Source organism: Muntiacus reevesi, chromosome 12 (assembly GCF_963930625.1).
Source record: "Muntiacus reevesi chromosome 12, mMunRee1.1, whole genome shotgun sequence".
NCBI lineage: Eukaryota > Metazoa > Chordata > Mammalia > Artiodactyla > Cervidae > Muntiacus > Muntiacus reevesi.
The window spans coordinates 62334234-62359002 of record NC_089260.1 but is presented as its reverse complement, the minus strand read 5'-3'; the positions used below and the strand labels follow the sequence as shown (position 1 = coordinate 62359002).

The window sequence follows — 24769 nt, the reverse complement described above, 5'->3', positions numbered from 1 at the left end:
GTTTCAAAGTTCTCCCTCCGTTTGCAACAATGTAATCATTTCAAACCCCAACCAATCCTTGTTTAAAAAGCACCCTTCTTGCCAGTTGGGTTTCTGATTGGTAACCAAAAATAAATATGCTTAACTTTGTGGTGTTTTGACTTTACCAGGCTCCCTCATACTGTAGTGGAACAGAACACAACTCAAGTGCTTGAATCTGCCTCTCTCTGGCTGTAGTCCTAACAAATTTCAAATAAATGCGTCTTTACTTCAATCAGGTCTGTGTTTCTGAAATTTTTAGTAACATGTCAAATTTGTTTATCCATTCATCAGTTGATAGACATTTGGATGACTCCAATTTGGGATATTATGAATAACATTGCTACGAACCTTCATTTCTGAACTCATCCATTCATTGATCAGTTCACTAACTGAGCATCTATTATATGCTAAACCATGAAGCTTGGAATGGAGTGCAGAGGCTGCCACATAGTAAAACCTCAGTGTATCCTTGAGGGGACAGGAAAGAAGGAACCTGCTTGAATCCTCATTCTTCCAATCCCATCTCACAGAGGGGACTGAAGTGAGAATGGAGGGAAGAGAAAGCCTCCAAGAAAACACACTAGAACTAGACTCCATGGAGTCGGGTCAGCAGCTGCCATTTACCCAGGCAGGCTCAAAGAAATCCCTGTCTTGCCCCCACTGAGCCTGTAGAACAGAGAGAGACTGAGAACTCAGTCTCTATCTAGACCTGCAACCTGAAAGGTCCTGACTTGGGTTTGCTTTGACCTCTGGGCACTAGGAACAGAAGAGAGAACACGCTCACCCCAAGACAAGGACAGAAGCGAAAGGGGGCCATCCATGCGGTTCTGGCCCCTTTTCTCGACTTCACTGAGCCCTGGAGTCCTCCATCCTCCCTTACGCAGGAGTGATGGGGGGGCTCAAAGAAAGGGTAAGAGAAACTTTCTTCCCACTACTTGTGAAATGTCTGAACTCCTACAGAATGCGCCACATAGGATGGAGCAAGTTGGCAAGTTGGGAAAGGGGTGAGTGGCTCTCCTTTCTGCCAGCATCCTCTGGAGCAAGTTTTAAAAGGATGGATTACTTTTTAAATTGAGTTTTTCGTTTGAAGGTGAAGGCATGAAGCATTTGCATTAAAATTGCACATTCGTCAGGAATGTATGCATAATTTCAAGAGATGTCGAAAAAAAATTAATGCCAGGGGCATATGTTCAAGCCAAGAGCATGGAAACCCACCCTGAAATAGATTGCTATTAAATCTAGCATGCCGAAATACGGAAGGCTTAATGCATTTATAAATTTTTCAGAATTCTTCCTTCTCAGCAGAACCTTTGCCCTGAAGGGCTCTCTGTCATTTCAAGTCATTTTTCTTTAAGTTTACAAAATGACTCATTTAAAGAGCATGGGTCCTCTGCTGCCCCACCCCCAAGCCACCTTCACTTACTGTGAGTTCTTTGCTTTTAGCAAAAGGCCACCAGCCCCGCACACGCTTTTGCTGGAATATGGAAATCTTGTTCTCCTCACTTGCATTTTCAAATTTGGTGAGATCACAGGCTTTGGCAGACTTCGCTGCTCGGGGGAAACTATTGAGGTTCATCTCCAGGGAGCCTGTGAAGAGATGCCCTTAATGGGTTAGGGAAGGGCTTTAAAATCCGTCATTATCCTCATTCACCCACCCATTCATCTATCCTCTCACTGGTCATTCAATCAGAACCACAAAGGATCAATAGCTTGTGCTAGGTATCTGCGATACAAATATGACCAAGACATGTTTATTGCATTTAAAGCTTTAATAATGTGGCAGCACACCAGGACTTGCCTGGCAGTCCAGTGGTTGGGACTTTGTCTTCCAGTGCAGAAGGCATGGGTTCGATCCCTGGTCAGTGAGTTAAGATCCCACATGTCTCGCGGCCCAAAAGCCAAAACATAAAACAGAAGCCATATCATGGCAAATTCTATAAGGACTTTAAAAAGTGGCCCACATTTTTAAAAAAGTATTAATAAAAGAAAGTAATGTGGCAGCAGGTAGAAGACCAGGGCAGAGCTACCGTATGTAAGTTTCAAGCCTCAGTTTCTGATGTCATCTGCTGGGCCTCTTCTCTGTTCCCCGAGTATGATCTAGATTCTGTGTCTATCCTCTGAGCTTTTCCCTGCCTTAGCACCGATCAGCCTGTAAGAACCTCCTCCCCCCATCACCCCTCCCTCTCGGGGTCCACTGAACTCCTCCAGGTTGGGGACTAAGTCTTCCTGTCCTGGTAGCAACCCTTCCAGTACCTTCGTGGGTTCTCAACAGTGAATTTTCTCTTTTAAGAAAATTTATATACAATCTTTAGGGGGTAGGTTTCCACTCACAGATGTTATAAAATATTCGCCGTATTTCCCTAGTTGTGTAATCCATCCTGGAGCCTATCTCACACTCAATGGTTTGTACCTCCCACACCCCCACCCCTGGGTTGCCCCTCCTCCCTTCCCTCTCCCCAGTGGTAACCCCTAGTTTGTTCTCTGTATATGTGTGTCTGCTTCTATTTGGTTGCATTCACTAGTTTTCAACACTGTGTTTTCAACAAGTAAATATAAGTCATAAGTGAATGCCATGAGATGATATTATATTTCTCTCTCTTTAATAACCTTTCCTATGGCAAAAGTAATATTTGTTAAATGTGGACACTTAGAATGTGTACATGAGCAAAAAAAAAAAAATTACATAATCCTACCTCCCAAAAGTTGACCACTGCCTTACTATTAGTTCATATCCTCATGTCAGTCTTTCTATCTCTTTGGCTGCCTCTGACTCTTTCTGCTATACAGATAAACACACTTTTTTTTACCAAAAGGGGATTTTCTTTTTACATACTTTTTTCATTTAATGCACCTTGCCTAACTATCCAACTGATTAAATATTCTAATATTTTAATGGCTGCAGGGTTGTTACTTATTGAACACTATGTATGAAACTCTGTACTTTGCTTTTAGATTATCAAATATATAGCTCCCAATACCCTCTGAAGTATATAATATTATTATTTCCATTTTACAACTGAGGAAAACTGAGGTACAGAGGAGACCAGTAATTAGCTCAAAATTTAATAGCTTCTTAGCATTGGAGCAAAGATCAATTTAAAGTTTCTTGAATATGCATCTTCTACCATAGGGATGTACCATAACTTACAGAGTCAATTACCTTATATTAAGGGACTATTTGGAATGTTCCAATATTTTGCTATCAAAATTATTAAACAGCATTGAAATGATTATTTGTGGAGCAAACTCAGACTAAGCTCTCCAGAAGTTGGGATAAAATCCTCAACATTAATATGACTTTGATGAAGTCTCTACCTTACCCAGAAAATCATCTGAAGACAGCCTTTCAAAATCCCAAACCTGGAGCACCAACACAGCTGGTGTCTTACACTCCATCTTCTCTAATGAAAATATATTCTCCCTCTTGGAAATGACCATTTGCTTCTCTGCTGGGAGATACTGAAACGGAAATAGAAAGCGCCAGTTGAAGTTCCCCTCTCCGGTCAGGGAGTTGTAATGCACGTCTGTCTCCTGCTTGTCATCTTCCAAACCCTTTAACCACCTGAATGAAGACAGAGAAATAATTAAACACTCTGAGCACATTATTCATGCATCAGCATCATCAAGAGCGATCGAAATGGTTTCATTGTGGTCATGGATCATAGCTTTACAATTATGATATAGTTAGATTCAGATGGAAATTTCCATTGACTCTGAAAGCGATAAATAGGGATCAAAGGGCCTGAAGCAGAAAGAAGACTCTCATTCTAAGTCAGTTTAGAGAACTGTCTTCAGTAGTTCTTGAGTAGCTCTGAAGCCCCATGCAATAAAGAGGGAAAACTCAGGAAATGTGAAATGAAAGTTTAATATGAGTTTCTTTTCACCCTGGGAGACTTCTTGATGGGGGAGGGGGCATTTCCACACCCACTATATTACATTGCTCTGTTACACAGATAAGTTGTCTAAACTCTCTGTGCCTGTGTTGCATCTGGAACATGAAAGCAAGCACAGAATCTAGTTCATGGTAATTCTGAGGAATTACATGAGATAATATATGTCCAGAGCTTTGTGTACTCCAAATGATCTATTATGTTATTTCCTCTTAGTATTATCTGGTCTTTCTCTTCCATGCTGAGTATAAAGTAAACTATAATGAATACATTTTCCTCTAGTATTTTATCCATGGCTAACTAACTCTTGAGAAAATATGTACTTTAAGTTCAAACTGATTGATAATGCAATACCGCTTGAAGCAAATATCCCTTCCTCTACCCCAAACTACCCCAGAGCAGACAAAGATCCTTCTCTTCTGAGAAGAGTGGTACCACTCAAGGTAAAGGCACAATTATTTAGGTAGGGGTACCTTTGTTTAGCTAAAGATGGTGTTCGGCCAGTCAAGGTATGTGTGGTATCTGTTATGAGGCAAGGACTGGGCCAGATGCTAGGGGGTGATGGGGAGCAAGCAGAGGTGATCCTTGCCTTTGTGGAGCCACCGTCATGGAGGGGAGAGGATGGAGGGACGTGGGTGGGGTGGAAGAAGTCACCAGTGAGGGATATGCAAAGGCCCTATGGAAGAAGAAGTTAGGACACATTCTAAGACAGGAGTGAAGCTCAATGTGACTACAGAAGGCAAGGGGGAGAACTGATCCAGTGAGATGATAGGTAGCAGCTCATCATATGTGATATTTTAGGACTTATGAGAGATTTTAGATCCTTGTCCAGAGAAAACAGGATGTCGTTAAAGGGTTTTAAATACAGGATTGATGTGATCAGATTGTGTTTTTAAAAGATTGTGTTTTTAAAAGATTGAAAAGATTTTTCAATGTGGAGCACCAATTATTGGAGGTAAGAATGAATATGCTACTGCCTAGTCACTTCAGTCGTGTCTGACTCTGTGCGACCCCATAGATGGCAGCCCACCAGGCTCCCCCATCCCTGGGATTCTCCAGGCAAGAACACTGGAGTGGGTTGCCATTTCCTTCTCCAGTGCATGAAAGTGAAAAGTGACAGTGAAGTCGCTCGGTCATGTCCAACTCTTAGCAACCCCATGGACTGCAGCCTACCAGGCTCCTCCATCCATGGGATTTTCCAGGCAAGAGTACTGGAGTGGGTTGCCATTGCCTTCTCCAAGAATGAATATAGAGAGACCAATTCAGATAGTATTGACCCCAGCAAGAAATGATGGAGAAAAAGACAATGATGGTGGAACTTTCCTGGTGGCTCAGTGGTAAAGAATCTGCCTGCCAAAGCAGGAGATGTGGGTTCGATCCCTGGTCCAGGAAGATCTCACATGCCTTGGAGCAGCTAAGCCTGTGCTTTAGAGCCCAGGAACCGCAGTTGCTGAAGGCCACATGTCCTAGAACCTGTGCTCTACAACAAGAGAAGCCACAACAGTGAGAAGCCCATGCACTGCAATAAAGAGTAGCCCTGGCTTGCCGCGACTGGAGAAAAACCCACACAGGAATGTAGACCCAGCACAGCCAAAAATAAATAAATATATAAGACTATTAAAAAAAAAAAGATGATGATGATGATGTGGTGACAATGAAGAGAATGGATACTGCTAACAGCTATTTGGGACCTAAAATGAATGACTTAATGGCATACCAGAAATGAGAGTGTCAATGAGGAAGACGGTTTCTTGTTGGGGAAGACAAAGATAAAACTGAGAAGAATTTACTGTTTCTGAGATGAGTTTTATCTGAGGGCACATTTTATTGTTGTTGTTGTTAAAATATTTGTACACTTAATTACAATAATAATTATACTTTATTGTTTGCATTTGAGAGTATACTGAATATTTTGTTTGAGAACAGTAGTTTATCAAGAAGATTTTGGATGAGAAGCTCTCTATAGTTATTAGTATAGATAACTTCTGTTATTATGATTATTATTCTATTTTCTAAATCATAGAATGCCTTAGGTTATGCAATATTTATTTTGAAAACCTCTAAATAATTTCTTAACTTCCTCAGAGTTTGTGGAGAAGAAAATTATTTTTTGTTTCTTTGAAATTTTCCTGCTAAAAGAACCACAATTCATTTCCTATTTTTTAAATTGGAGTGTAATTGCTTTACAATGTTGTATAGTTTCTGCTGTACAACAAACTGAATCAGTTGCATGTATGCATATATCCCCTCCTTCTTGATTAGGGTACATGTTTAAATCACATTGTTTCTGATTCTCTACCACCTCCTCTCCCTCCCTGACTAGGGGCTAAAGGAAACCTGCAAAGGCATTTGTGTCATAGCCAAGATGTAAGAGAGAGATACAAATTATTTAGTTTCCTAGGCCCTAGGTTGGTAAATTTTTTTTTTTTAATCAAACTAGCAAATGAAAGGGTATAAATTTCAACTTTTGTGTTAGGCTGTGACTTAGCTGGTGAAGAATTCACCTGCAATGTGGGAGACCTGGATTTGATCCCTGGGTTGGGAAGATGCCCTGGAGAAGGAAAGAGCTACCCACTCCAGTATTCTGGCCTGGAGAATTCCTTGGACTGTGTAGTCCATGGGGGTTGCAAAGAATCAGACACAACTGAGTGATCTTCACTTCACTGGGCTTCCCAGTTTGTGCTAGTGGTAAAGAAACTGCCTGCCAATGCAGGAGACGTAAGAGACTCAGGTTCGATCTCTGAATTGGGAAGATCCCTGGAGGAGGGAATGGCAACCCATTCCAGTATTCTTGCCTAGAGAATCCCATGGAAAGAGGAGCCTGGTGGGCTACAGTCCATAGGGTCACAAAGAGTCAGACACACCTGATGCAATTTAGCATGCATGCATATAATCTTAACACTTAATCTTTGATCAATAGCACTATAGTTCACTACTTCCTGCTGGTATAAACGTATTTTGAATGTCATTCAAAAAGTTTAGGCAGTCAACATTTAACAGGAAGAGACATTCATATAAACAAATTTTCTCACAAAAATATTTCATGAGATAATCATTCTTAGTAAAATGACCAAATAGTTGACATAGTGACCTTTCTAACAAGGTGAGTAAGAAAACCTCCTTTTGTGGGGTGTGGGTGGAGTGCCTTCCATGAGGCATAGTTTGGTTGGGGGTTAAAGGGTGAAAAGGAGAAAGAAAGGGTGGGTGGAGTTTGCTGATGATCTTACCCTTTAACATAAATATCACTCGATTTTTGTCCTGTGAAGATATTCTCATCCTCCAAAATGACATCTTCTGTGTTCCAGATGGTTACTCTCAGTTCATACCTGGGGTAAGGGAAGGGAGACGTAGGTTGAAGACCCTGGAGGTTGAATCGATTGGTGTCTATGTGATTCTGGTATTGCTTTGAGTCCATAAGCTTCCTCGACTTTACCAAATTAAAAATATTAAGACAAGGTCTTCGTTCCATCAAAACCAAGTGTTCCAGCTGGAATCATCAAGAATATGAATTTCTCTGAGCAGATCCTCCTTCCATTAACCAACATATTTCAGAATGTGGAAGAATGTTGACACTCAGGGCTCTTACCATAAAACAGGGGCCACCATTTCCATCCCCATTGCTACTATTACTACCACCACTCATCTCCTGATGTAACTGACCAGGTGGAAAGTCAGGCATGATTATCAGGTGTCAGCTGATTGATGTAATGTATCAGACACCAGGTCTTTTAGTCTGAGACCATGGTCTCTTTCCTTGAAGATGAAGTTGCAACTACTTACCCTTTGGGTTTCCTTGGCGAAATGTCAACAGGAGGTCCAGGCTGAGGCATATCTTCAGGAAACATATCCACCCACATCTGCAGACAGCCCTTGTTAAGAAAAGAAGACACTAGCTTTTTTGGGGAAAGTGTGGTTACCACGTGGACACTGACCATTCACAGTTTTAACAGATCCCTTTCCTAGGGATGAGTCTCTGGTGGCTCAGATGGTAAAGAATCCACCTGCAATGCAGGAAACGTAAGAGACTCAGGTTCAGTCCTGGGTCAGGAAGATGCCCTGGAGAAGGCAATGGAAACCCGCTCCAGTATCTGTGCCTGGAGAATTCCGTGAACAGAGGAGTTTGGTGTGGTACAGTCCATGGGCTCGCAAAGAGTCAGACATGACTGAGCAACTAACACTTCTGCTTCACTAGGAATAGTTATTAGGTAAATATAATATTATTATACATACTGTTTTTAGCATATTTGTTGACAAAGACAAAACTTACAATTTTATTAAAAATTAGAGCATATATCTAAAGAAGGGCAAAACTTACTGAGCACCTACTATGTGCAGCCCTGTGCAATTGAAAGCATTGTCTCATTAATTCCTCAAATATCTCCACTAGGTAGAAATTCCTACTTGGCAGATGAGAAATGTCTTGCACATATTTACACAGGCAATATAAAGCAGAGCCTAAATTCAAATCTTATCTGCTGATTCTCTAGAGACCTGGCTTTTCTTACCAACCCCTAAGGATTACAGAGATTCTACTATCTGTCAGAAGTACCATGCTTCATTGCCTCCAATGTACCTTAACATCCACTAGCTCCACCAAGGCTCACCCCTAGCCATGAGAAAGTAAGGTTCAGAGAAGTCAAAGAAATTATCCAAAGTCCTGTGGCTAATTAATGATAGAATAGGACCTTCCATCCATTGCTCTGAACTCCATACACCAAAATTTACCCTGTTTCAAGGGATTTGAAAGCCCAGATGGGAAGAAGGTCCAGTGGATTCTATGTTCAGCTCTGTTATGTGTACGCTAAGTGCTCTGTCAGCTCAGGCGAGAAGGTGAGTGATCAGCAAAGGCTGGGATGGTCAGAGAAGATTTTATATGAAGTAAGTGGGGCTGTCAACAGAGTGGGGAGGAGTCGTAGGATTTGAGTGAAGGAGGAGCTTTGGCTAGGGGGACAAAAAGAGGATTTCCAGAGGAAGGGACAATGTAAGCAAAGAGCTAGCATTTGGGAAGTGATAAACCAATTCTGGGCTTCCCTGATAGCTCAGTTGGTAAAGAATCCACCTGCAATGCAGGAGACCCCAGTTCGATTCCTGAGTTGGGAAGATCCACTGGAGATGGGATAGGCTACCCACTCCAATTCAATGAAGGATTATATTCCTAGGGTTTCTAAAGAGACATTATGTGCTCAGTGGCTCAGCTGTGTCTGACTCTTCACAACCCCTTGGACTGTAGCCCACCAGGCTCCTCTGTCCATGGACTTCTCCAGGCAACAGACATTAACATTTACCTTTAACCAAGAAGCCACATCTGACAGGTAAAACGAGGGATACCAGTAACCAAAAGATTTCAAAGATCTGGGAGTAAATCTTAAGAAATAACCATAAGCTTCTACATTTGATAAAAGTGTATTCTTTTCAGACACCCACACACATCCTATCACTAGGTTTATATTCTACCATGGCTGGGATAGCAGTGTGGCTCTTCCTGCCCTGTTATAGTCAAGCTCACTTGCTTTGCCCAGACTACACAGTGAGTGAATTCAGAGTTGGGACAGAACCAGGGACTCAAGCTGTCTGGGTTAAATCCCAGCTCTCTGTTGTGCTGTTCTTAGTTGCTCAGCCATGGCTGACTCTTTGCCACCCCATGGACTGTAGCCCACCAGGCTCCTCTGTCCACGGGGATCCTCCAGGCAAGAATACTGGAGTGAGTTGCCACACCCTCCTCAAGGGGGTCTTCCCAACCCAGGGATTGAACCTAGGTCTCCTGCACTGTAGGTGGATTCTTTACCATCTGATCCGCCAGGGAAGCCCAAGAACACTGGAGTGGGTAGCCTATCCCTTCTCCAGGGGATCTTCCCAACCCAGGAATTAAACGGGGGTCTCCTGCATTGCAGGTAGATTGTTTACCAGCTGAGTAACTTTGTGCAAGTTACTTAAACTCTCCTAACCTCAATTTCTTAAAAGTAAGGATCATAATAATTTCATCAGGAGGCAATATTAAGAAATAAGGCTTAGGTGACCCCTACACCTCTGTTTGTCTAGGAAAATCCTGGCATGGGCCCTTTGTAGCAGCTTAATTATTAATAATGCCCTCTTTTACTCTTAAAATGGCCATAACATGGATAAATATATCCTTGAGTGATATATCCTAATTGAGTGATATTATTTCCATAAGGAGTCTAGGACATTAAAAGTTTCTTAATAAAGTTATTTTCTTTTCCCTTCCAACTCATAACCCAGATCTCTAGTTATCTTCTACACAGCTTGTTTTTGCTAATTCTTCAAGATAAGTCTCCATCTATTGTCTCTCTGGGAAAACTAGCGGGCTGTGTGGTTACTAATGGATTTTGGTACAAGTTCTTGGGTACATTAAATGGGCTTTGAACTTTCTTAAATGCCAATATTCTTCTGAAAGAATTTGATTACCCAAATCATAAAAAGGAAAGAGCAATAGATCCAACTCTGATTTTAGGGCAGAGTTTCTCAATCTTAACATTCACTTGGGGCTGAATAATCTTTGTTGTGGGGACTGCCCAGTACAAGATAGGATGTTTAGCAGCATCTCTGGCCTCTTCTCACTAGAAACCAGTAGCACCTTCACCCACCTGAGACAAGCAAGAATACTGATAGTTCAGACATTGCTAAATGTCCAGGCTGGGAGGGGGGAAATTGTCCCTGGTTGGGAACCATTACCATGCGGCACAGAAGATTAACTTTTAGGGCAGAAGTCTCACTTGCTGGGGGTGAACACTTCTTGGCCACTACCTGCTCCATTCCGGGCTTGTCCTTATGGTACAGCGGCCGTGTTTCTATGTGCTCAGGAACCAGCCTGCACCCAACCTCGGGAATGTCCTGCCAAGAGTGTAAGACCCTGAGGGCCAGGTGCTCGTATGACTCCACCGTCTCGTCTGCAAAATAAAGAGGCTTGTCCGTTGCACGTTCCTGTACGGGGGCAGTGGTGAACGGTCATGCATTCTCAAACACTTCCTTAAAGGTTTATTAAATATACAAGTAGAGGGAAAATAGACAGGTAGAGAGAAGAGATAGCAGAAAAGAAACAGGACAAATAACATGGAAAGAGGTGGGAGGAGAGTGGTGGCAGGGGGAAAGAGATCGAAAGTTAAGAGAGTGAATCCATCTATGAAACAGAAATAGACTCACAGACATAAAGATCAGACTTGTGGTTGCCAAGGGGGAGGGGGCCAAGGGGAGGGATGGACTGGGAGTTTGGGTTTGGTAGATGCAAACTTTTATGTTTAGAATAGGTCCTACTGTATAGCACAAGGGACTATAGTCAATCTTCTGGGATAAATTATATTGAAAAAGAATATTTTAAATATATATATATGTGTATAACTGAGGAAAGACTTTGCTGTACATCACAGACCTGGCTTTTCTTACCAACTTTGCTGTATATCAGAGACTGGCACAATGCTGTAAATCAACTCTACATCAATTTAAAAAATAAATGAAGAAAAAAAGTTAAGAGATTGGGAAATGAGATGGGTTGACCAGAGGACTCAGAGCACAGTCAGGGTCTTGGAGTACAGGACTCCCTTCACCCCTTGAATCAGACTCCTTCGGTCTATGAATCGCAAACTTGGCTTAAGGGACAAGAGAGGGTACTTCTTCTGGAGACATAAAGCTATTTGCTAATACTATAGTGGGAGAGGGCCTGGGGGATCAGAGTGGCCCTAAACAAGGTGGTGAAATAGAGATAATATGTGCTCATTGATGTCTTATGACTCTTATCATTATTGCTTGAGATCTCTCAGTCCTACCAACACCTACTCAGGGAAGAGTCTCTGCTCTATGATTTTATTTTTAAAAAAGGTAATTCATGATAAAAAAAAAAACTATTGGTAGAAAAAATACTTGCCAAATAAGACAAAAATTGTTGAAAGAATAAAATCTTCTTGACAAACTTTAGAATGGCCAAGTTTGACATAGGAAAGTTGAACTTGGTTTAACCAAATAAATAAAAGGCTACCAAGAGAATCTCCCAATAGCAATCATTATAGTCAGTAAAAGTCGACAGGGATGAACAAGTAATCGATGAATTAAATCTTTGTCATAAAGTTTAATCAGTTAAGAACTGATCTTGATGAACATAATTTCAGGTTTTTGGTTGGTAAATAAATTGTTTAATCATGAAATGTAGAATAGTGACCAAGGGACTAAATTGGCTTAATAGAGTATGTTGTGAAAAAGTATTTCTCTCACAGAAAATCATCTATATTGTTAATACACTAAATGTCAATAACTCTACATGAGAAAAATCTTAGAATTTCTTGGGACCAAAATAACAAAGTAAAAGGAAATCTTGGCATTAAAGTGCTGGGATCAACAGAGTGTCAAAACACCCTGCGGCATGTACATAATTTGGTTTTTTGCATCAGAAGCACTGCACCATATATAGGTAATTTTTAAGCATCAAATGGATAGGTGTGATAGTACAGGAATTGTTTTATATCCTTAAAAGGGATTTTTTTCTCATCCTAAATTTATGAAAGACTTTCTGGGGTCGTCCTGGTATATTCTATGTTGCTCATATGGAAAAATCTATTTCTTGATGTTGGAATAGGAAAGTTGTTGGTGTAACACTTATGGGGGTATTTGAGTTGTGTCCAACTATTTATTCTATATAATATTCATTTTAAGGTATTGTCTATCTTCTGACACAATTCTGCTTCTATGATATATACTGTAGACTCACCAGAAATATGCAAAAATATGTGTAAAGAGGTTCATGGAAACATTAAGTGACACCATAAAAATGGACACAATGGAAATGTCACAGCCATAAAATAGAAAATTATCAAAGGTCATTTCAAAGAACAAAGGAGAATTGTCATAATCTATTGGAAGTAGAAAAGGCAGAGTACAAAACTACATATATATATATGTGTATATATATATATGGTATATTAATGTACCATATATATGATATATTAATGTACCACATATATGGCATATTTAAAATTATGTAAAAATGTGGCATATTGCACGCGCACACACACCCGCACACACTGTGAAGAAATATACCACCATGCACCATCATTATCTCTGAATTTGGGGATTACAAGTGATCTTCATCCTCCTTATTACTTTTCCATGCATTAACTTTACAGTAGATGACCATTGCCTTCAGTCATCAACACCACTGAAAGCAGGCTTTTCAAAAGAAGAACCACTTCAGCAGGATACATTGTGGGGAGTTACCAGTGTCCTCCTCGGTAAAGGTTGTTTTTCCAGAAAAGACCTGGTTTCCTATCTGTATTTTCCCAGGGCGGAAGTAGGGGCCATCCAGCTTGCTGTCTTTGCAGAGCCTGGTGAGGATTTCGGTGGGTTTGGATGTGTCTCGCCAAGCATTGTATCCTTCTCTGAAAAGTGGACAAAGGACAGAGGGTGAGGTCCGGGCTTCCTCAGGAGCCGCCCCCCAAGATCTCTGTGAAAGGACCACCTAAGGATGACCTGTGTGGTATCCTTTAGCTTTAACTTGACATTCCACATGCTTGGGGCTAGTGTTTTTGTTTTTGTTTATTTTGTTTTCTCTCTTTTCTGGTCAATACCTCTGCATATGTGTGCTGGTATGAAAGGCAGAACTTTGGAGTAGCTTGACAGAACATTTCTTTTCAGGTAATTTCATATATATATTTTTTTAAAACAAATGCATCCGTTAAAAAACTGAAATGAAATTCACATAACAAAATTGGCTATTTTAAAGTTGACCAATTTGGTGGAATTTAGTATATTTATAATGTTGTGCAACCACTATCTTTATCTAGTGCCAAAAGATTTTTTTTATCATCACAAAAGAAAACTCGCTACCCCTTAAGCAGTAACGGGGGACCTCATTCCCCGTGCCCAGGCTCGCCTTTGGCAATCATCAATGTGCTCTCTGTCTCTACGGATTTCTTTGCAGGTAGTTTTGGTTTAGTTTGTCCTGTCACTAGCAGGATAGCTATTTGGATGCTACATCTTCTCAGAAGATAACCAAGCTCATTCTTCCAGTTCCTCTGCTTCTTTTATCCCTTCTCCTCCTCTTCCAAAATCATATTGTAGACTCACATCCCGGGCAGGAAGTCTTGAGGTGCCACTTCTCTAATCAGTCATTTCCTAGTGGTGAGTTTCCAGATCTTTCCAACCCCTTCTTTCCTTAAAAACAAACTATTTGGGTAAAAAAAAATCATCAACTTGCAATGAGATGTTCCCTAGGAACCATGACTGAGATAAGCTTGGATTTCTCTACTTCCTGGGATGCAGGATATATCAGAACTGAATCCACTTAAACATTGGAAAAGAAAAAAAAACACAACTGGAAAACAGCTTTCCTACCTTGGTTCAGAAATATGAGGATCCTGAAAAAGATTCCAAGCCAGGCCCAGAACCATACATAGACCTTCCCAGAAATAGGTGTTCTTGTCTATTTTTAAAACTTCAGTGAACAACTTACCTGACTAAACTATTCTGATACCTGGTAATTCCACTGTCAGGAAGTTCTACTGAACAGAAGACATACCACATTTGCTTGTGGTTTCCTTTACTGACTTCACAGTACACACAGCTAATCATTCTCTGAATGGTACCCTCTCAGGTACTTGAGAATGATGTAAATACCCCAGAAGGCTTCTACATTCACTGAAGTTCCCAGACTGAGCTGGCATTCTCGGCTCCGAGAACAGGCCAGCAGTAGAGACCTGTCTGAAAATCATGCCATGTAGGAAATAGATGCTTGGACTATGTTAATGAGAGTCTAAATTGGTCCACCCCTTCTGGAGAGACATCTGGACGTTATTATTAAAAATCTTTAAAGTGTGCATTCCTTTCAATGGAAATAAATCCATGTCTATGGATGAACTCTGAATTAATTATCAGAAAGGTTTTGCAATGGCTTTTGTATGGCAATGCTCATAGCAGCAATATTTCTAATAGAATAAAGAAGAAAAATGTAAATGCCCTGAAATTCAAGAAGGGAAATTGGTTATATAATTGTATAATAAATTCATATAAGGGAATACCACAGAGCTGTTAAAATAATGATTTTGAAGAATATTTAATAACATCATAGAATGCTTATGATATAAGGTATAAGTGCATCAAGAAGCTTAGGAAATTGCATGGAGAGTATGAATCCAACTCTGGGGGGAAGTAGCATAGAAAAAGGGCTTCCTCAATGTCTCAGTGGGTAAAGAATCTGCTTGCAAGGCAGGAGACAGGATATATAGTTTTGATCCCTGGACTGGGACGATACCCTGAAGGAGGGCATGGCAACCCACTCCAGTATTCTTGCCTGGAGAACCCCGTGGACTCAGGAGCCTGGTGGGCTATAGCTCAAAGGGTCACAAAGAATCAGACATAACTGAGCAACTATAAACGCATGCAGCATAGAAAAATTACTATAAAGAAATACATACACACTCTTTAATGTAAGTTTTATCTATGAGTGAAATAATTTGAGCGTCATTTTGTACTTTCTGTATTTCCTAAATTTTCTACAAGGAATATATATTACTTTATATTCAAAAATATTTCTAAAATTACACCATGGAAGCCTAATGAATGTTTTTATATTTTCTTTTTTTGATATATTTTCCTAGCTGATATTTATAAGAATTTTCTCTTATGGCTTATCAAATAAGCCATACTTAAAAAAAGAAACCTAGTATACAATCTAAAGTTAAGCAGAACTCAAAAATCTGGACCCACTTCTCGCTCATGTATAAGATGGGAATAACACCGCAATGGGTTTTGAGGAGAACTGAATTAGATATACCATGTGAAGTGTGTGGTATGTTTTAAGTACTTGTGAGTGTTGGTTGTAATTAACTAGGATATTGGCATTTGTGTATGTTAATCATTCTTCTAGCATCATTCCCCACTGAGAATTCAGTCTACCAGGCCCAGCTAATCAACTGAACAAATACAATTCAACTCTTGACTCTTGAAGAATTTGCCCTGGGTTCCAAATCAGTGTTGCCTCCCCAGCCCCAAATACCCTCATTTGCAGTGAGCGATTTCCAAGTCAGCAGTGAGCCCTGCTGACATGGAGCCCATCTGAGATATTAAAACTGAGTCCTAGCTGGTCTTCCCAGCACCTGGGCTGCAGCCTCAGGACACCAACGGTGACTCCACAGGAGGAAGAGCTTACATCTCGTACTGACTCTGCAAGCCACAGATGGCTCGGTGTTTGCTGTAGAAGCGGTTCTCCAGGTCAATCCTGGTCTCACCAATGAGGTCGTCTGTCCCAATCAAGTCATGGTCGTAGATCAGCACGGATAGCAAGGACTCCTTCGGGAACGTGGCCTGGATCTCAAATGACCTGCCGTCCAAGTAGAGGCTTTAGGAATCAACAGCATTTGGCACTGCAGAGAACTTTTTCCTGTTTCACTTTTCGCTTGCCTACAGTCCATTGTTGTTGTTCACTCACTAAGTCATGTCCAACTCTTTGTGACTCCATGGACTGCAGCCCACCAGGCTCCCCTGTCCCTCACTATCTCCTGGAGCCTGCTCAAACTCATATCCATTGAGTTGGTGATGCTATTCAACCATCTCATGCTCTGCTGCCCACTTCTCCTCCTGCCTTCAATCTTTCCTAGCATTAGGGTCTTTTCCAATGTGTTGGCTGTTTGCATCAAGTGGTTAAGTATTGGCCTACAGTCCATAGGAACTCACTAAACACAGAGCAATCCAATTACTACTTAATGGATATTTATGTAGTTTAATTTTTCATTGAGATGCAAACAATTTCCAACCCTTTTGTCAATTTCCAGTAGACAATCATCTACTCTCTCATGGGTCACATCTTATAGTCTCAGCTAGGGTGACAGCAAGAGGAAGAGCAAAGTCCTTAGATTTTGGTCTCAAACAGGACTGATTTCTAATCTTGATTTTGAATCAGCCAAAAACATTGGGAAAGTTATTTCAACTCTCTTGGCCTCTCTATATGTACATGAGGATAAATATGTCTTCTTTATAATATAGCATAGTGGTTAAATGGGATCTTGTTTATATAAAGCACAGATTTTACTTTCAGGCATTCAACTGGTGCCCAATAAATTGCCATTTCCTCTTCCCTCCATTGTCGATTCATCAGGGGATATCAGTTGGGTTTACTTGAAATGAAAATCCTATTGACGATGAAAACATAGATGTGCAGGACTGGGATGTGTCTCTACAAGATTCTGAGCCCTTTGAGAGCAGAGACCTGCCCTCCTCATCTCTGCATTGTTGGAGCCTGTACTTCAGCTGCAGAAAGCAGACACAGTAAATGTTTGCTTAAATTGTGCAGGATCTCAGAAATCACCATATCCAATCACTTCCTTTTACAGCTAAGGAAACTGAAGTCCAGAAAACACAGGGGACTTGCCTAGGATCACAGATCAGGTCAAACTAAGATAAGTATCAGTTTCCTTCTCCTAATTCCATGCTCCCTCCACAATCCCACGTCAATGCAGTGTTGAGAGGAATAGGCATGATATCGGATTTCCTGTAACAATGCGTTCTCTGTTCTACTGAGCATTAGAGAAGGTAATTAAGAATTAAATTGGGAGTGTAGGCCTGCATCTTAGGCAAAAGTGTTCTTAAAACACCAATGTTTCTCCAGCTGTTCCTGACTCTGCTCTGGGACAACACAGGGAGGCCTGGTCTGGGAGCAAGGGACAGAGAAGAGGCAGGAGGAAAGGAGACTAGAGGGTCCATTATTTCCCCAGGTGTCCTCAGGCCTGCCTGGGCTGTGGCCTTCAAGGTCAGGCCCACTTAGCCCAACTCTCACTCTCCAGGGTGGTAGGGAGGGCAATCACAACATAGCCCAGAGCCAATCAACCCTCCCCAGAGAGAAAACTTCAGAGATGCTGGACAGCTCCTTGCCTGTAACTGACTGAGGCAGCCCTAGCAGGCCAGGGATACAGCTGTGCAGAAAAGGATATCATTTCTTCCATCTGAAGACATAGTATTGCCTCCCTGGGTTTCCAAGATTTGGATTTGAAGCTGTAATGGATATTCTAGAGGCATCTCACCAGAAAGCCCCCAGCCACCTCTGAGCTTGGCCATCACCAAGCTGCTGCCACCACGGAAAGACTTATTAAGTGTTTAACTGCCCCTGGCAACCATGACAGAGGACAGAGGGCCAGTGTTCTGATCCATCTTTCAGAATGGTATGCTGTGCGCTCACTGGTTCACCCCTCCTGAATTTTCATTAGTGCTGTCCTTAGGAAAACTACCAAAAGCAGCTCACTGTGAATGGATTTCCAGTCACTCGGAGGGGGGCGGGGAATTAGACTTAAACGAATGTGGGTGTCAATGTGATATGACCTCTAGATACAAAGTTGGTGTGAGAAAAGAGAATGCATCACGAAATGGGTAAAACCTGAGCCTTATAGAAGCATTCAGTACTGTGAACCTTCAGAGAAAAGATGTCCCGTTGTTTCTTTGTCCAATTATTCCCTCTTTTTTGATTCATTTGTTCATTTGACATTTGTGAGACATCATAATATGTGTTGTGTGTATCAGATGCTGTGGTTATTAAGAAAATGAGGAACCCTCAACTCTTCAGGCAGGTACCCCCTCAGGATAATGGGGTCCCCTGAAATCCCACTGAGAAATGACTGAAGGATTGTTTGCCCATTGTTTATTCATCCGTTTATTCTATAATTCTGCAGATACTCAAAGAGCATCTGCTCTGTGCCATGCTCTGTCCTAGACACTACGGTTACAGCAAGGTACAGGGTACAGGGTACCTGACCAAGTCCCCATTGGAATGGAGTGCTTATTCTAGCGGGGAGATGGGAAACAACCATAAACACATAATAAACACACCAGTTCATGCTAGAGGTTATGAAGAAAACTAGGCAGCTCCGGGGCCAGGGCATCAGGGGAGGAGCCTGTGACATCCTCTTATAAAGGTCTCAAAGAGGGGTTACCCAGACCCCAGGCCAGGCACAGGATCCCTCCATGGTCCCTGCTGGAACTCTGCAAGACTGAGCCAGCAGTATCTTTCCCTGAGTAACATCCAACAAAACATCCACACCTGGAGGACTTCTGGAAGAGGTTCTGAAGTGCCAGAGGTAAGAAGGAATATCCCATCAGCCTCTCTTTTGTTTACCATGGTCATAAATGGATGTTATAAAACCAGTCTAATTCATGGCACTGTGGTGAGAGCAGCTCATAAAAAGTGACTACGAAGCACTTGGCAAAATGAAGTGCTGGTTACATAAACAGCAGGTAATGGTAAAGGTCATCTCCAGATCAGGGAAGCAAGGGTACATTTTCCTAGCACATCGTTTTAATCATTCTCTTTAATCTGAACAAGCAAGATCGCTTTTTGTCTTATTTCCTGGGGAGCAATAACATGTAAGAGGCTGGCTCTGATCAAATGTCAGAAGTTCCAAAGCGACCACAATTGTGTAAATGAATTTAAATGGGGTGGATAGAGATTTCATCCCATGGTCCTTGGGACACCGGGGAAAAAAGGAATTAGATACACCTGTGTACATTGATAAAATGATTATCAAGGTGGAGAGGATGGAAGCTAATGCATTTTGAGTAGCTACTATGCAATGTCATAGACAATGCTGGATGCTTGTCATACTTAATCTTCTAAAGGTGTATGAGGGTCAAGTGTCACTGTTATTGCTCTACAGATCAGAGAGGTTAAGCCATCTGTATGATGTGGCAAAGAGAAACCTGGGTGTGCTTGACTCCAGAGTTAATGGCAGTCAGGCTCACAAACACAACCCTTTTAGAAGATAAGTGGGGTGATAGGGATGCTGAAGGGCTTCCCTGGTGGCTCAGCTGGTAAAGAATCCACCTGCAGTGTGGGAGACCTGGGTTCGATCCCTGAGTTGGGAAGATCCCCTGGAGAAAGGAAAAGCCTGGAGAAGGGTTGCTGAGAACTGGAGAATCCGTGGCTCACCTAAACATACACAAATGCAATGCCTTGTAAACACTTTGCAAGAAAACCGGGAGTGCAATTCAATGTTTTGCCTGCAGTGTGCTGCATGCTACATCACTTCAGTCCTATTTGGCTCTTTGCGACCCTATGGACCATAGCCCACCAGGCTCCTCTGTCCAGGGGATTCTCCAGGCAAGAATACTGGAGTGGGTTGCTTTGCCCTCCTCCAGAGGATCTCCCCAACCTAGGGATTGAACCCATGTCTCTTACATCTATCTCATTTGCAGGCAGGTTCTTTACCACTAGTGCCACCTGGGAAGCCCTAATGAACTGCAAAATGATACGATGCAAAAATCCCTTTGGTAACAGACAAAGACTAAACATCTGGCCCCTTCTCTTCTACTTATGAGTGATGTAAACTTGAACAAGTTTCTAAACCTCTCTGGGCCTTGATTATCTGGTCTGTAAAAAGGAACTCTCTCCAAGGCAGGAGGCTGAACCTGATGACTGTAAGGGGCCTCTTACACTTGAGATCTGGGAAAATCGTAATTGGAAAACCAGGGGCGTGAAGATCATGCACAACCAAACTGCTAAAGAGACCAGGGAAAGAATCCGGCCCTTCCCCATGAATATCGGCTTGATTGGCTGTTATCATGAGCAGCAAGAGCAGCAGCCAGCATTTAATCTGCACTGTGTACTCAGACCCACACAGCTCCACACACCAACCCCACCCTCAAAGAAATACCACAGGAGCAAACGCAGAGAGGACAGTGCAATGAGACTCAGATGGCCACTGACCTTCCAAATACTGGGTTCAGTTGTTTAGGGATGTATTTGTCCCGGTCTTTGATTTCAGTTTTGCCAAGCTTGATCACAATGTAGGGATCTGATTTGCCATCTGGATCAGCTGGACTAAGATTAAATGCCTGGAGAAGAGGAAAAAAAAAATCCTTCAGTCCAGTGGTTCTCAACACTGTGCACAGGAACCATCTGGGAATTTTAAAAAATACTGATGCCTGAGTTCTATCCTAAAGAATTGATGCTTTTGAACTGGTGTTGGAGAAGACTCTTGAGAGCCCCTTGGACTGCAAGGAGATCCAGCCAGTCCATCCTAAAGGAGATCAGTCCTGGGTGTTCATTGGAAGGACTGATGCTGAAGCTGAAACTCCAATATTTTGGCCACCTGATGCGAAGAACTGACTCATCTGAAAAGACCCTGATGCTGGAAAAGATTGAGGGCAGGAGGAGAAGAGGATGACAGAGGATGAGATGGTTGGATGACATCACCGACTCAATGGACATGAATTTGAGTAAACTCCAGGAGTTGGTGATGGACAGGGGGGCCTGGCATGCTGCAGTCTATGGGGTCACAAAGAGTTGGACACGACTAAGTGACTGAACTGAGTTCTATCCCCAGATATTTAATTGTTCCTGGACTTTGAGATTTTTTAGATGTTACCTAGATGATTCAGCCAAGTTTAAGAACCACTGTTTTAGCCTTTCCACTCGGTTGTTAAAAGTTACCAGCTTTGCTCAAGTCCTGCTTTCCCTGGAGTTGTCTCCCCAGTGGAAAGCACTGGCTGGCACAGAGTAAAGAGGGATCTGCTGGACGAGGAGGCAAAAGGCAAGAACCTGAGTTCCAGGTCTAAGCAGTCATGTGATCTTGGACAAAACAAGTCATCTCTTTGAGATTCATCTGTAAAATTATGGGCTAGACATAAAAGCTTCTCCTAAAACCAGTTGGCTTTGAAATGCATGAGCCCGTCACTCTTGCACGGAGTGCTGGTCAGCTAAGTAACAATCCATTTCCATCAGGGAGGACCAGAGTAGGGAGATGGTGAGGAAGGATATGGAAAAGATGGAGAAACTTTGGAGTTGAGAGCTAGACAAGAAACAGTCTTATTTTTAGGACTCTATCCTACAGACAGAAAGGCATCAGCACACAAAGCTATATTTTCAAGGTTGTTCATTAGAATATTGTTTAATAACTAAAAATTGTGAACAACTTATATGTCAATTACTTAGGAAAAAACTCAATTCAAAATTGGCCCTTCCCCATTTACTCTCATCACATTACCCAATTTATTTTTGTTGAAGTATAGTTGATTACATCACCGATTTTAATTCTTTATGTGGCAGTTATCTCTAACATTTATCTTGCTTGTTTACCTGTCTGTGGTTATTTTTATACCCTCCTAATCCTCATATCATCTCCAACAAGTTATTATCTCCATGAGAGCAAGAGTACTATCTGTCTTGTGCATTACATTAGCTCCAGGACTTAGGATAGGGTCTTCCCAATTTTGATGAGTGAATGAATGAATGAATGAATGGATATTATGTTAATTCAGTAAAACACAAGGTGGTTACTAAGAGGAATGAAAAAGACCTATATGAAGTCATCTAGAAAAATGTCCAAGGTACATTACTCACGAAAGAAAGAAATAGAAGATCAACATGTAATGCATGAAGTGGGACTCCATTAAATATATACCTGGATGTAGTTGTTCAGTTCAGTTCAGTTAAGTCGCTCAGTCGTGTCCAACTCTTTGCAATCCCATGAATCGCAGCACGCCAGGCCTCCCTGTCCATCACCAACTCCCAGAGTTTACTCAAACTCATGCCCATCGAATCGGTGATGCCATCCAGCCATCTCATCCTCTGCCATCCCCTTCTCCTCCTGCCCCCAATCCCTCCCAGCATCAGGGTCTTTTCCAATGAGTCAGCTCTTCACATGAGGTGGCCAAAGTACTGGAGTCTCAGCTTCAGCATCAGTCCTTCCAACGAACACCCAGGACTGATCTCCTTTAGGATGGACTGGTTGGATCTCCTTGCACTCCAAGGGACTCTCAAGAGTCTTCTTCAACACCACAGTTCAAAAGCATCCATTTTTCGGCGCTCAGCTTTCCTCACAGTCCAACTCTCACATCCATACGTGACCACTGGAAAAACCATAGCCTTGACCAGATGGACCTTTGTTGGCAAAGTAATATCTCTGCTTTTTAATATGCTGTCTAGGTTGGTCATAACTTTCCTTCCAAGGAGTAAGCGTCTTTTAATTTCATGGCTGCAATCACCATCTGCAGTGATTTTGGAGCCCCCAAAAATAAAGTCTGACACTGTTTCCACTGTCTCCTCATCTATTTCCCATGAAGTGATGGGATGCAGTTGTAGACAAGTGTAAATAGATAGAGATGTGCTTGCATAAGAAGAGTATATATGCATAAGAAGGGTAAGCTATATCTGGGGATGGAATTGCAGAATTGAGGGAATTTGATTTCCTTCTCTGTGCAACTTTTAAGTAGTATAATTTTTTACTTCTTTGGTATTTTTATCAAATTAAGAGATTTCAAGATTTAAATTATTCAGTTAATTAAATCAGTGTGAGAAAGCAAACCACACATAATCACTGTTACTACAAATGTCAAGGAAAAACATTGGCTGTCCATAGTCTATCCTATACCCTAAAATTCAGGGCTGACACTCTCTGACTCTTCATTTGTTCAAGACCTGCTTATGCTCAAGTTTCAGTCCCAGTCCTCCTTCCTCCATGCTGTTTCCTGAGCAGGAACCTGATCTGCATTCTAGAGGGTACCTGTATATAAATATAGATATATACATGCACATATACACATACGTATGTATACATATAAAAGTGTGCTACAGGTATTTGCTAAATGAATACACAAATCATAATCCTTCTCCACTGTCTGTGGTCCAAGAGATTTCTCCCTCTCCTTCATCCTATACAGATTCTATGTTCTATTTGATTCATGAGGAAGATGGCAGGGTTTTCTGTAGGGAGGAATAATAGGTATGGGCAGTAAGTTTTGAAAATGCTGCTAAAGAATCAAGCTGTTAAATCAGTTTCTTTGCTTCTGGAATTCTCAGAGCATTCATCGTGCTAATGAGCTTTATGTATCTCAGGGGTTGGACAAGGGAAATGAATTATTATATGCACAATATTTCCTCAAATTTATTTGAAAGTATGGTCTATTTCCTGAGGAATGCACAATATCTCTCCCAAGACATGAGTGATCTCTTGAACAAAATTTTGAGATTTATCTAAATTCTCCTGTGGCTGAGTGTTTAATATAGACCACTGGCATGGCCAGTAACACTTACAAGTACTTCTCATCTTTCCAATTAGATTGTGACTTCCTCGAAGGCAAGGACTGTTTTGTTTTTTTTTCCCATCACAACATCCTTAGTGATTAGAACATGCCTCACACGTGGTGGTCATGGTGATGATGGCAGTGCTACTAATAATGAGGGAAACATAAGAACTGCATGGTGGAAAGGGGACATTTCATTCTACCTTAGCAATAAAGACTAATTCATCTTTGTTTTATGTTTCATTTCAGTTTCTTAAAAATATTTTATGCAATGTAAGCAAGAAAGTTAATATGCGATAAGATGGCTTTAAATCAGCTCCAAGGTCAGATCAATACAAATACATGAACCATGAAAGCTGAGCACAGGGTCACTTTGATCAAGCACCAAATTTGGCCCCAAGCTTCCTGGCAATCAGGCTAAGAGGTTTCACAATGAAGGATCAGTGCCCTCACTGTGAGAAAGGAAGCCTAGGGCAGATAATAGTTTTCTTGGAAATACACTGGAAATGAAATGTCTGACTGCGGCAGAGCAGAGGCATAGTTGGGTGGGAGTGGGAGGCTTGAGCAGCGGCGGCTGCCCTGTCCCGCCCCGGTCCCTTTCACTGGCTGACTTGCCTGGGAGCTTCCTGCTTCAGTGCTACTGGGTTCCCTGCTCAGCTAGCAGCCAGCCACAGAGAGCAAACAAAGCTACGCAGAGTGGTCCTGTCAGCTTGGGAATGTTCTTGCTGAGCGAAGAGCCAGCAAACGTCCATGTTACCAAGCAAACTCTGTTGTTCTTTAGTTGCCAAGTCACATCCGACTCTTTGCAACCCCGTGGACTGCAGCCCACCAGGCTCCTCTGTCCTTGGGATTTC

The 24769-nt window shown here is 41.8% G+C and overlaps 1 protein-coding gene across 1 annotated transcript in view; it reads right to left on the bottom strand.

The window, feature by feature from the left end:
* Nucleotides 1–24769, bottom strand: part of FER1L6 (fer-1 like family member 6) — a 128202-nt gene that overhangs the window by 11295 nt on the left and 92138 nt on the right. The window contains exons 32-39 of the mRNA XM_065902806.1: nucleotides 20599–20726; nucleotides 16060–16230; nucleotides 13131–13291; nucleotides 10674–10816; nucleotides 7692–7780; nucleotides 7139–7237; nucleotides 3342–3583; nucleotides 1445–1608 (exon numbers count right to left, since the gene is read on the bottom strand). Of these exons, the coding sequence (XP_065758878.1) occupies nucleotides 1445–1608; nucleotides 3342–3583; nucleotides 7139–7237; nucleotides 7692–7780; nucleotides 10674–10816; nucleotides 13131–13291; nucleotides 16060–16230; nucleotides 20599–20726 (1197 nt within the window). The remainder of the gene's footprint in view (nucleotides 1–1444; nucleotides 1609–3341; nucleotides 3584–7138; nucleotides 7238–7691; nucleotides 7781–10673; nucleotides 10817–13130; nucleotides 13292–16059; nucleotides 16231–20598; nucleotides 20727–24769) is intronic.